The sequence below is a fragment of the Boleophthalmus pectinirostris genome, unplaced genomic scaffold (genome assembly GCF_026225935.1).
Source record: "Boleophthalmus pectinirostris isolate CB_2022bp ecotype Guang Dong unplaced genomic scaffold, ASM2622593v1 HiC_scaffold_5, whole genome shotgun sequence".
NCBI classification, from domain to species: Eukaryota; Metazoa; Chordata; class Actinopteri; order Gobiiformes; family Gobiidae; genus Boleophthalmus; species Boleophthalmus pectinirostris.
Window position 1 is genome coordinate 19,540,114 of NW_026571404.1, and position 13,383 is coordinate 19,553,496.

At 39.1% G+C, this 13,383-nt stretch overlaps 1 protein-coding gene across 25 annotated transcripts in view; it reads right to left on the reverse strand.

Moving 5' to 3' along the window:
- Positions 1 to 13,383, reverse strand: part of LOC110156860 (neurexin-1a) — a 319,412-nt gene that overhangs the window by 182,644 nt on the left and 123,385 nt on the right. For all 25 annotated transcript variants that reach the window (XM_055162538.1, XM_055162536.1, XM_055162534.1 and 22 more), the window contains one exon: positions 8,625 to 9,008. In XM_055162538.1, the coding sequence (XP_055018513.1) occupies positions 8,625 to 9,008 (384 nt within the window). The remainder of the gene's footprint in view (positions 1 to 8,624; positions 9,009 to 13,383) is intronic.

The following is a 13,383-nucleotide window of genomic DNA, read 5'->3' on the forward strand; positions in this document are numbered from 1 at the left end:
CCCACAGGAGCTCTCCATCACATCCCTCACCCAAATCCAATTCTGCCCCACGCCCTCCTGGGGTGCTCCGCTCGTGACAGGCCCCAGTGACTAACTGGTCCTCTCTGCTAAACCGTCTGCTGCCTGCCACAGCCAAAGCAATGAGGTGCACAGGAAACAGAGATGCCACAGGGAAAATGAGAAATCCCACCGATATGGTACACAATGCAGCAAGTGGAATTTATGTCAAATATTTCTGCAAGTGTTCCTGCACTGACTTTCTGTTCATAATATTTTTACATAAATTGATATGACTAACACAGATTATACATGTTCTTCTTTCAAAACGTGGGTTTAACATTTTTCACAGCTGGTAAAAACAATTGGGTAACATTTTACAAAACTGTACCTTCAATAAAGCAAAACTTAAACTGAATTTATAATGAGTCTATTAAGAAAGGTTCAGGCTTAGTAACTACTTAAATGTATGTAACTTTATGGGGGTGGGAATTATTATAAAATGTAACCCACAATTGAGTGGTACGCATTACTTACGCACAATAACCAAACAATTATAGTCTATGATTAGCAACTGTTATAACCTTGTCAACTGTCAGATCTAAGCAAAGCATAATGAACACAAAAGTATGACGTTCTGTTGAATATGTCACCTCTGTTAAAATGCTGATAGTCTCCATGAGAAAGAAAAGCACAAACAGCTCAGGAGTGACACACGTGAAAATGATTATCTAATGCAAAGTGAACACCTGTCAGCAGCCTATCGTGCAGCCCCAGTCACTGTGAGGCGTCTGCTTTTCATTATCACAGTACAGTGGCAGAGCTGCAGCTGTGGGTCTGTTCCATGGCAAACAAATGGGAACTTTCCTATTGAATAAAAAATACCATGGTGGTTTGTTTTGTTTTTTTGTTGTTAGCTCAAATCACTACCTGTCATCTGGTTCATTTGATTCTTGGACTTGGAAAAATGAATAAAAGATGATTCATGATGTCAAGTATTTCATAAAACTTGATTTTGATACTAAAAAATAAGCTCAGTACATTTCTTCATACCGCAGGGGGAAAATACACTTTGATGTAACAAACTCCTCTCCTGTATCTTTATTGCATACTCATATAACACCAGAATATCACTATGATCTATTTTTTCCCCCCAGTATCAATGTCTGCTATAAGTAGTATTTAGTTAGATAACTGTATTAGTGCTACATAGTTAGATAGCTGTATTAGTACTAAAACTTCAAACTCGATTTTAATACTAAGGAACAGACTCAATAGTCAATACTGATACTGCACTGTAGTGATAATTAAAAACACTTTAGACAATAGAATAGTAGTTTCCATCTAGTCTTATATCTGTGTAATCCGGGTACTTTACATTGGGGTCCATGAGCGGAAACTGGTCTTTGTGGTCTTACATTTGTTCTGATGCTCATGATTATTCTAAATCTATTCGTGAATGCAGCTTTTTAGTATCAGTACCTACTTTAATAAAGATCTAATTTCGATTCTACTTTTAGTATCGATTAGTATCTGATTTTTGATACTTTTGACAACCCTAGCATCCGGGTATTGATTTCACTTTTCGCTCAAATAATATCACCACAAATCTATGTCACAACCCATGGCTTCATAATGGCTATTTCAGTAGCATCCCAGTGGGAGCAGACAACGATTTCAGTCTTTATTTACGCATATTCTATTTCATGGTCATTACATGGTGATTTTTGGTTATCACACAAGCATGGAGCAGTTAAGGGATAGCAGAGAAAAGAATATAGTGATGTGTTGCTAACTTGAGCGCTAATGGCACTCTATCTCTATTCTCCCTGAGGAAAAGTGCACTGGAAGACTGAGCTGTCAGAAGCATGTCAAACACAGCACTGCAGCAGCGGGGGGACCATGCACCCTATCCAGAAATCATCTCACAACAACAGCCAAAGCTTATTTTTATATGGAAAACGTATGTTCGACAATCATTATGAACAGAAATAAACACCAGGAAGAAATACATAATTCAAAACCATGCTCTTGTCTTCACAAAAACTAGACATCCCTAGTTGTTAAATGTGTGACAACAAGCTGCCAAGTGAATAGAAATCTGGAGAGGAGGAAATAGTCTGGGCGCACAAAGAAACACAGAGTATATCTTCATCCAGTCCAACTTTGCTCTTCTCCAGCTCCGAGTGAGTGTGTCTCCTTATCAGAGCCAGGGAACTTCATTATAGATATGAGAGCGAATGGGAGTAAAGCACCAAAGTGGATGAGCATGTCTGACAGAGGAGAGGAATCATCTACAGCTCTGCCAGGACTGTCACGACTGCAGCAGAATTTCACTACATATGTGTCAGAATGGTGCACTCTGATCATATAAAACATAACATCAAATACAGTACAGCAGAGCAATTTGGGAAAACACATAGAACGGCAAAACCATTGAAAATCACAATAGGAATACGGATGTTTGGATAATATTTGGCATTGCAAGTTCCAAATTGCATCCAAATGTACATTAAACCGACAGAAGCTCAGTTGGTAGAGCATTTGTTTCAGTTTCAGTTTAAATCCTGCTCTTGACATTCAACTGTGTGATTCCAGCTCCCACAGATGAATGCTGTCGTTGTGTTCTTGGGCATGACACTTAACCCACCTTGTTCCCAGTATCTTACCATTAAACCAGAAACAAAAGCTGTATTTTCAGGTTATTAAGGAGTTTTAAGGACCCATATTATGCTATTTTCTGATCTATGTTATAATGGTGTTTCATCATCATATGTGGATATATTTGTGGCCATACAGTGTGGTCCAGGCCTGATCCTGTCAGATCTCAGAAGCTAAATCAAGCCAGGGCCTGGTCAGTACTTGGATGGGAGACCACTGGGAAAATCAGGGACCACAGGGGGGCGCCAGTCACAAAAACTGTAGTTGTGTCCATAGGCAAGGCACTTCACTCACATCGCCTATTATGAAAGTGGTGTGTGTGTGAGCAATGGTGGTGGTCAGAGGGACCGATGGCGTCAACTGGCATGGCAACCGCGCTTCAGTCAGTCTGCCCCAGGGCAGCTGTGGCTACAGTAGTTAATAGCTTACCAACGCATATGGAGTGAATATATAATGCTCTGTAAAGCGTCTTTGTGACAAATGTCTGTGAAAAGCTCTATATAAATAAAAACCTACTTACTTACATACCTGAGGTTGTGTTTTGTCATGTGGTTATACAGGAAGTGATGCACTGTGTTTTTAAACTCCTAGAATCATTTGGATAATTTCTGCCCAGGAATTGCCAGTCTCTTCTGAACAAAAGGTTAAAGGTAGCTGGTTAATGCGAAAACTTCCACTTCATGACATCATATGTTGGAACAGAGCATTTTGAGCTTTGGAGGCTCACAAGAGTCAATTTTGTCAAATATAAGCCATTTAAATAGTAGTAATTCAGTTTTATGCATGTTTCTCTGAATGATTGTTTTTATTTTCTTTAACATAGTAGTCTACTGTGCGTATATCTACAGTTATAAGTTTTACGTGTAGCTCAACCTGGATATGTCTAGTTGCAGCAGTGAGAACACAAAGAAAATCAAAATCTTGCAGTATCAGTATAATCCATTTTGCAGTACTAATGTTGTACCTGTATCTTGAGATGTGCTTTGTCTTATATAACATTTATTTCATATGCAAATTGTGTAGCAATAAGAAAATGTGTATCCTATATTTAAACCATACAATATGCATAGTTATTCATATTTGCCCAAGCCTCTCCTACATTTATATTTCTCTAGATCTGTTCCTGTAAAAAGCTGCAAGCTGTGAAACAGCCAGTACTTTGCTATCTGAAGGACAGACTATGAAGAAAAATAAAATACACACATACAGTATATCAAGAGTATATAGTTAATATGAAAATGACTGTGATTTTAAAGAACATTGCACAGTGATAATAACTCTGCGTTTCGTGTCTCGATCTAATGACACATTGCTACTATATGCTCTCAAATGCAATATAACTCAGAGATATTTTGTTGTTAGTTTACACAATATACTCAACTAAATAGAATACTAATATTATACTATACATAAAGTGGCAGAGTGGTTGACATCACTGGTAGAATTTAACAAAGTAAAAATAGTATTGTACTTTACAAATTTGGCATCTGTATTTTAATTAAGTACATTTTAAAGTGGATACTTTTTTACTTTTACTTCTACATTTTTGAACAGGACTCAGAAGTAAAAGTATCTGTACTTGAACCAAATGAACAAAACTGAGTGCTTCTTCCACCACTGGTTGACATTCATCTATGCTTAGAGATTCAGCTCTGCCCTTCTTCAGCAATTTTCCATTATCCAAAGACATGCAAGTTTTAAAGAAATTAATCTACATAAATTGGCTGTGAGTTTCCAGCAACTTGTCACTTATGTACTCTACTATTGGGATTCACATTTATCACGCTGAACAGGCATGTTAAATAATGTATATATAATTTATAACTTCATATTAAAGATGATCATATTAAGGGTGAGATGCATATAATTCATTGTGCACATTATCGAACTGTGCATTGATCTTAGTGGCGGCCATCTTTCTTTCTTTGTGGCTGTGTCTGTGTGCATCTTTCATGTGGAGAGATGTAGGTGGTGTCAGCGCTGCATCCGTCATCTCTCATTAGCAAACATGTGCGTGTGTCTGTACCTATACTCACCATCTGGGAGTCACGCCGCAGGACTAATATTTGGGCTAATTAACAACCCCGAGAACAATGAAGGGGAAGACATTTGGGATGCAAAGGGGAAAATTTGCTTTGTCTGCTTAATTAAAATCTCTTAAAATAGGACATTACAACGTTCCCGGCACCTCTTCCACCTCCCAGGGCTTGTCCTCCTCCACCACCATATGCAGTAACTGTATTTTGCCACCGGGTGGTACACCATGCATGGATAAGTGAGAGGTGGGGTAATTCTTTTGACAGCTCCTCAGCCTGCTGTTGCCTGCATCGTCCCACCAGTGCAGAGACAATCTGGACACATCCATACAGCAGGAAGCACCCAGACCCACACTCCAGGATCAGGGGGACTGTGCCAGTCTCCACAGACTGAGAACACTTAAGGGACAAGAGGCTTGGACAGAGGGACCAAGATGAAGAGGTGGAGATCTTTCATTCCTCTGATAAATATTCAGCCTCTTCTTGTATGTGGTTTGCAGGGTGCCAGATGCATCTGTTCTGCCTTTGTTTGCACATAGTGGGTTAGAATAACTAGTAATGGAAAGTAATTATCATTTTGCAGTATTTGCTGCCCACACTTCCTGCCTCATTTCCTGTCACTCCTTGGTACAATTACACATCTGCAAAATCACAGCGACATTCAACATTTTAGATCTGAAATCTTCACTTGTATTCTTTTTGTTTTAACTCCCAAACCACAAGGTTACTTGGCCCTTGATGACGGTTAGTCCTGCTGTTACTTAACATTGAGGCATGTCCTCAGTGATACATAGGTTGTTTTATAATGTTTTACAACTTCCTCCTCCTTGTTCATGGGCATTCTTATGTATTGGCTGAATAGCAAAATCAAAATGCTTCCACAGCTTAAGCAGATGTGTCCCACTTGAGGTCCATGCTTTAACACAAATAAACAATAAATCCTTTCAGTTTGTAAAGACTTGGCTCAGACAGTGCCGTAGAATGATATGCATGTAGACAGAAGTGTGTGGGTTGTGTTACATTTTACTGGAGATAATTCTTCCTATAGAGGCTCCAGTGTGTGCTCTGTACCACACTGTGATAATGGAGTCATTGGCCAGGCTCTTTTTGACATTTGCCTTGATTACACATAATGTTAACTGTTCCCCTCCTTTACTGCTGCTGCTCCTCTGGGATTGGAGCACAAAGTCACACAGTTCAGCATTGTAAGAGGGTCACCACTTGAATAAGATACAGCTCAAATTAATTTTACATAATCTACAAGGGCAATGTATAAATAGTAAATGTATACTCTTTCATTGTGGCATACTTCCAAATCCCAGGTGAGTAATACATGTAAGTGGGTAACCTAGTATTACTTAGGCCATGAGTAATGGTTTAGTTATGTTGATGGATTTCATTGATTTGTTAGCCGTTTAGAAAAACATATCTATATTTAAAGGAACTATATGTAACCTGCACTCCTCTGCCCAGTTTTAAAAAAGCTACTGCAATCACAACTGAATCAAGGTGGCTAGTGCCTTAAGCAGCACACATACAAGTTGTTCACATTTGGGGCACAGTGCTAGTCAGGCTGGCGCCACCTAGTACCTCCGCTTAATTTCATTCCTCTCCAGCAGCTAGGTCAGGAATCGGAATAGACCATTTGCAAGGACCCTGGAAGTTGTAGACCACGCAGTGGCCAATCAGTGAAGAGCTGAACCAACCCAAGTTGGGATAGCAGATTAAATACGCTATCCTCCTTTGGACTTTCTTTGTCAAATACAAACTTAGCATTTTTTATTGTGCCTTTAATTTGCAAGTTCATCTCGCAGAAACAACAATGATCATTGACAGACATGTTCACTCTCTGCTTTGTTTGCTGTTGTGCCAGCAATTACTTGGACACCACTGAGCATTCTGGTGCATTACATATGTCATGACTAAATAGCAGCAACTGATTAAATAAAAGAAGAACCTGCCTACGATTGAGCAACCGAATCCTAATGCTGTGAGGTCAGATGGTTTCCATGAAGTGAAACCAGCTGATGAATCAGGCTTGCATACTGCAGCTGCAGATGCTGCACATAACACTGATTAATATTTGGCTGCACGTGCTGGGGTTTAGGTAGTGACCATTCAGATCAGAGAGGGGCCTTTTAGGTTTAAACCAGCTGGATTTAGACAATGAAACTGGCAAACCAGAGATTCGTGTGAGGCTCATTCTGCTTTCTGACTGGATAATCTTCTTAACAATTAAAGCACCAAATTACAGTTTGAACAACTTGTTATTCCAACTTAGACTAAATCAGCATTACAATTGTTGTTATCAGTAAAAGCACTATGTGATCTGAACCTATTTGACCTGTTATCTGGAAACACAATGTTTTCATATGTGTAGAATTTAAAACAAATTACATACATACATACATTACATCAGTTGATTGACAAAACAGGGGCACTTCAGGGGACAATCACATAAGAGGTGCAGCCAGGACACCTGTAGCCCCTCCCCAGATCCGCCCCTTCATATGATTCCTTTAAAAAGTCATAATGCACCAACAAAAAACTAAACAGCTACAAAGAGGGTAGTAAAATGGGGTAAAATACTAATTACAAATTTGATATTCAGTTCAATTCAAATGATCTAATGTGCGATGGTCCATGTTTGAGTAAAGAGCATATGAACAAGGTGTATGAGTATGACTACTACTACTACAGCTTGTTGTTTTTAGATTCCATAACATCAACAGGGTAAACAAAGGGAAACTGTTGATTTCCTATTATTGTATAGCCAATTCATTTAAGTAGAAAATGTGTTGAAGAGAGTGTGACGTTTAAAATGTTTCTATGAGAAGAAGAGACTGAAGGAGTGGCCTGAGCGCTCCCATTAGCTGGAGTGTGTCTGAGTGAGGATCTGTATTCTGGAGCGGCTCTGGTCATGACTGAGTGCTTTGATGAGCCAAATGGTTATAGCAGAAGACAGCCAATTTACAGCCAAGAGTGAGCTTTACGTGACCAGCCCTGTCTCCACTGCGCATCAGTCACCTGCCACTCAGCATGCTCCAACACCCGCACACTCAGGGCATTGTGGGAAAGTTCTGAAGCAACCAAATAAGGCAAGTTTAGTTTGGACAGGAAACAAGCAATGGCACTTGTCACTTCAATTATGCAACTTATTTAATCAGTTGTGTTTTATTACATTTCTGTCTATTTTTTGATCTATATTATAATGTTGTTTCCTCATCACAAACATACCTGGAGTTATATTTTTTTTCATTTACACATGTTTAACACACAAATTCTGCATCTATTCCACCTTGTGATGTCATGTTGTTATTCAGAAAGTGCTCCACTGTGTTTTTAAATTCTATACACCCTTACGAGGATCATTTCAGCCCTGGAATTGCCAGTCTCTACAGAACAAAAGGTAAAATGTAGCTGTTAACTTGAAAATTACCACTAGATGACATGACAGCTTTGGAGACAGTTTTTTGTAGACAGACAAATAATACAGGAATATAATTTTCTGTAATAACAATAATAAAGGAAGACCCTTGACAACAAGCACTGATTCAGTTCCAGTGTATCTCTGCATTTTAGCTTATATCATGCAACATTTTTGAAAGAGAACTAAGACTTATCACCCAAAATGCACTGTTTATATAAAGTTGGAGTAAACTTTAAGTCTATTCTATAAGTATAATAAATACTGACTATTTCACTATTTCATATTTACATTCATACATCACCTCAAAACTGGGACTAAACTAGAACTAAACCTGGACCAGAAATGACTAAACCAGAACTAGAGCTAGACCAAACCAAGCATACATCAGGACAGTACTACAGCACAGCACATTTAAAATATGTTATCCTAATTAATTTTTAGTGTGTGTTCATGTAAATATTGTTAGATGTTAGATGTAAGACGTTAAAGCCACAGCCTACCTCTCTCACAGGAGCGGCCTAGGTAGCCCGTCCCAGAGCAGTCGCACACGTAGCGGTTCCAGCCCTCTCTGCAGATGCCGTTGTTCTGACAGGGGTTACTCAGACACTGTTTCATGGGCTCTTTGGAGCAAGATGGTTTGACCCCTGCGGCCTTCTGTACCTCGGCCAGGCGGCGGATGTCCTTACTCTGTCCGTCGATGAACAGGTCCCTTATACAGCCCACGTAGCCGTAGTTTAGCAAAGCAGTCCACACCTCTGTAGGAAACACCAGGCCCATTTTGTTCTCAGGCAGCCCGCCCAAGTACAGGTTATCATCCAAGTCCAGAATCTCACTCTCCCCAGGGGCAGTGTAGGCTGTCCGCAGTGTGTTGATGGAGATCGTACCTGCACAAAAAAACAAAACAAAAAGAATAATTATTGCACTTTTCATGATTTAAATATTATGGTTTTTAAACAACCAATGACACAAACTAATTCTTATATGTTTACTTGATTGGATGGAATGTAAATAGGAAAAGCAATCTAACGCTCCCAACTGATTTTAGCCAGACATAGGTAGGCCATTAATACAGAAGTGGTAGTGTAATAGTACTTCTTTAATCCTTCCAGACCTGAAGGAAATTTTAGTAAATTTGTCCTTGCCTGGATTTTATTTAATTTTTATTTTGCTACTAAAACTCCCCCTTTTACCCCGTAATGAAGTGCTATACATCTTTTTTTCAATTTTTTTCAATGTTATTTCACAATCTCCATGCTGTAATTGTGTCATATGACTGTAATAAAAGACATAGGACCAGAAATACAAATGAAAGAAGAAAAATAAAATAAAATTCACACTCTTTCATACAAAACACATAGCAAACATGTATAAACAACTTTTTGGACATAAAAAAAATTGTAATTTAGGGCCTTAGCTACTAAAGTGCAAAATATCATGTCTGTAAGTAAGCTAAAAATATCCTTATTGCCTCAAAAAAAACAAAAAAACAAACAAACAAAGTGTAATGGCCCCAGTCATGGAAATAGTTCCTGTCAGGTCTAGGGCACAGAGAGCCACATCACTTCCTGCCTTTCTATAGTGGATATTACATTTGGATTTGTACATTTTGAGTGACACAAACCTTTCAAATAAAAATAGCAAGGGATGCAATTACACAGACTAAGATGCGTAATTTGTCATTTATTTGAGGAATAACTGCACTTAGAGCGGCTTTTTCAATTGTTATGAACATAACCATTTTGACTCACTACACTCTTCGGCAAAGTTTGGGGTCAGAATGGAAGGAGCGCATGTGTTTGATGCAAAACAAAGTTCCACTTGGACACTTGTTTTCCCTACGTCATCACATATTGTGTGATAATATGATAATGCTGGAAATATGCTAGGAAAGCCACTTTTCTCAGCTTTTCAAGGAGAAAAAGTAAGTTTCTATCTTTTATGGTTGGAAAGTTATGCACAGTTACATAAGACATATTCCCAGGTATTGTATACGATACCGTCGGTCTGGAAGGGTTAATTGGTTTGATGGAAGCACTCAGCACATGTTGTGTTGGAGTGTAAAGCAGAGTTATCCAAATCCCTACTTAAATATATATATATATATATATATATATATATATATATATATATATATATATATATATATATATATATATATATATATATATATATATATATATATATATATATATATATAAAGTTATTCTAGTAGTTACACTGGTAATTAGCATCTAGTTATTGTAGTAGCAATAGTATTTGTACTGGTAGCACAGTAGCATCAATGTTTTTTACAATACTGAACAATTCACTTTAGCAGGTCAACTTTATTTTGCTTTCAGGGCATTTACTTGATTGAAGATTTAGATTTCATAATTTGTCTAAGAACATGAATGAGCATTGACCTTTAACCTCCAGGAAACCCTCTTTATCAGGATGAAACGCCTCAAACTAGAGCTGAGCTGCACCATTACACCACTGCTGATGAAGAAATTAGCCTTATTAGCATTATCTGTGTGGACAGGGGCAGGCTTTTCTTACTTTCCAATGACTGATGACTGTTGATAAGACACATTAATCACAGCACAGCCACTCTATTAGGAGCCTACTCTGGGATCCCTAAGAGTGCCCTCTCCATTCGCCACCTATTCCCATAATAAATCTCCTTTATCTGTAAGGCAGTGCTCATAAAAGAGGAAAGAGGAGGAAAAGAAAAATCAGTACTCCTCCATCACCATCATTTCAGCCCACGGACCAACACGAGAAATTGTAGCCATCTTTCTGAACTTGATTAACGGACTGCGGCCTTCTGTTTTTCCTCTCCGACACATAAACCCGCGATGAAAGTTGGTGTGTAGTGCTGCCATGATTTATCACCCTCATTCAGGTTTAATTCTCGATCTGGAGCGCGGTAAACAACAGTGGACATGACCGGACTGTAAAGCAGGCAGTGAGAAGGCCATACTGTGAGCAGGGAGCAGGTGATTCATTTGTATATGGATCTGTTACTGTGTCTGTGCTGTGGCGACCATTGTGGCTCTTTAATTAATGGTTGCTGTGTCCTCATTCAGTAATCCATTTTATTCTGGTGGGGAAGATACACGCCGAGAGTGACATAGAAGGGCAAACGAGGGCCCAAAATGAAATTGCCATAAATACTAGTGCTATGGTGATTTGCATTTTGAGTGGCAGGTCCATGCTGTGGCTGATATGGAGAAGCTATTAGCACACTGCCCGGGCTAAAGATGAGGAAACCTGGCTGTTTGTGAGTACAGTGGAAGAGCTTTGAACGCACTTACAAATTCAAAGACTATCAATGAAATTTCATATAATGTGGAGACAATAATTATGTGTACAATACATAGGGTGGCAGATATGAGGTCAGCTATATCAGTGATTTGTTTCACTGTTTGACGATATATCTACTACTAACTACTACTATCTGTTTGATCAAATAAAAATAAAATTGCTTTTGAGGCAACTACTGTGGGACTACACAAGATAATTCAATAGAAAGGCTCACTTTGGCAATAAGGGTTGGTGATTTAATTGCAGCTCTGATTCTGAGGATACTGTCATTTGGCAAAACATGCAAAAGTGCAGAGTACATGGTTGACCGTGACAGAAAGAACTTGCAATTGATTTTCTGGACTACTCAATCTGAGCATGGAAATCATTGCTCTCTGTGAATTTGGATATTTGCTGTGGCTACTCCATAGGGGGAAAAAGACATGAATGAAACTAAAACAATAAACCTTTCTATGTAATCTTTACTGTGTGACTGTTGGAAGTAAACCCAACAAACCATAAGCCCATTTCATCACCCCTAGAGGTGAGTTAGGGTTAAGAGATCTGTGGACAATGATTAACAGGACCAACTCACATGTTGGAGCTCTTTTCTGTGGGTCCTGCCCTCGGGCATCTGTTCCAGCGCTTTCCTTCGGCCACCCACTGCCCCCTCCTTCCCCATTTCTACCCCACTCCCTCTCTTTCACCCCTCTTCTCTTCTCTCCTCCTCTCCTCCTCCTAAGGCTGCAGCTGCTGTGACTTCCACCGCTCTGCACTCTTGGCAGGGCCCACCCGTCACGCGGCCAGAACAGCTCCCTTCAGGTTAGGGCTAACGAGCGCACTACATCAAACTCATTAGCAGCCAAAGTTTTGTGGGAGCGGAGCAGGTGCCCGGATCAGGTGCCCGGATCAGGCATCAACGCGGTCAGCAAGATTTGTGGACACTTAATGTACTGACAAATGTACTAGGTTTACAGCTTATTCAAAAATCAACCGCACACATTTCCAGGCATGGGCTCCTGGGTTCCCCCTATTGCTCACATGAGGCATTACCACAAAAGCACCCATTTCATTACACTGAGAGATGTATTTAATGAATACAATAAACACAAATATATTTTTGCTGCTAACATAATATGTGTTACTAGCTATATTAATATGTTTTAATCGGTCAGAAGGAGTGGTCAGTCATTGTCCCAAGCTATTGAATAAATTGAGCTGTCCACTGTGACTCATAAGATGCAAACCCAAAATCTAAGTGTATTACAATTTTGAATACCACAATATACGATGTAAGTATGTGATTTGATGTACACAAAAGAGGTTTGCTATGAATAAACCTGTAGTGCCTGTAGAGCAGTTGGTGGCAAACAGCAGAAGTGTGTCACAGTGGCTGTTTAGGGTCTGTTCACTTGTCACAGTGCAGTAAGCAGCTGTACAAACAAAGTCAGACTATGTTACATCAGGAGCACTGTATGCTCCTATGGGACATGTGCCATCAACAACATGGAAGAAGAATATTGATACTTTGCAGTAGCATCACGCTCTAAATGCATCTTTATTGGTGGGATGTTCAACAGTAACCAGAGAGAGCTAATATAATCTGAAAATTCAAGAAAAAATCCTAAATGAATTTAAATAGCACAATACAAGCACTGTTTAGGAATTTGATTTTCAATAAAAAAGGTGAGAGTGACTAACTGAAAAACTGTTAGCAAGCTTGTGACTGTAATTTTATGTGTGAGACACTTGCTTAAGCGCACAAATCAGCTCACCTGTCCCAACCAAATCAGTTCTTTCTGGTCAGACTCTGTTAAAATAAAGCTTACATTAAAGTCTTGCTTGAGTAACAGAGCTTCTTACAGAGTAGTGCTTTCAGTTACGTTCACACTCCCATGTTGATTACATCAGCTGCAAAGTATCAATACTTTAAATATTGTATGGCCATAATTCATATGGTATATAGGGCATTAA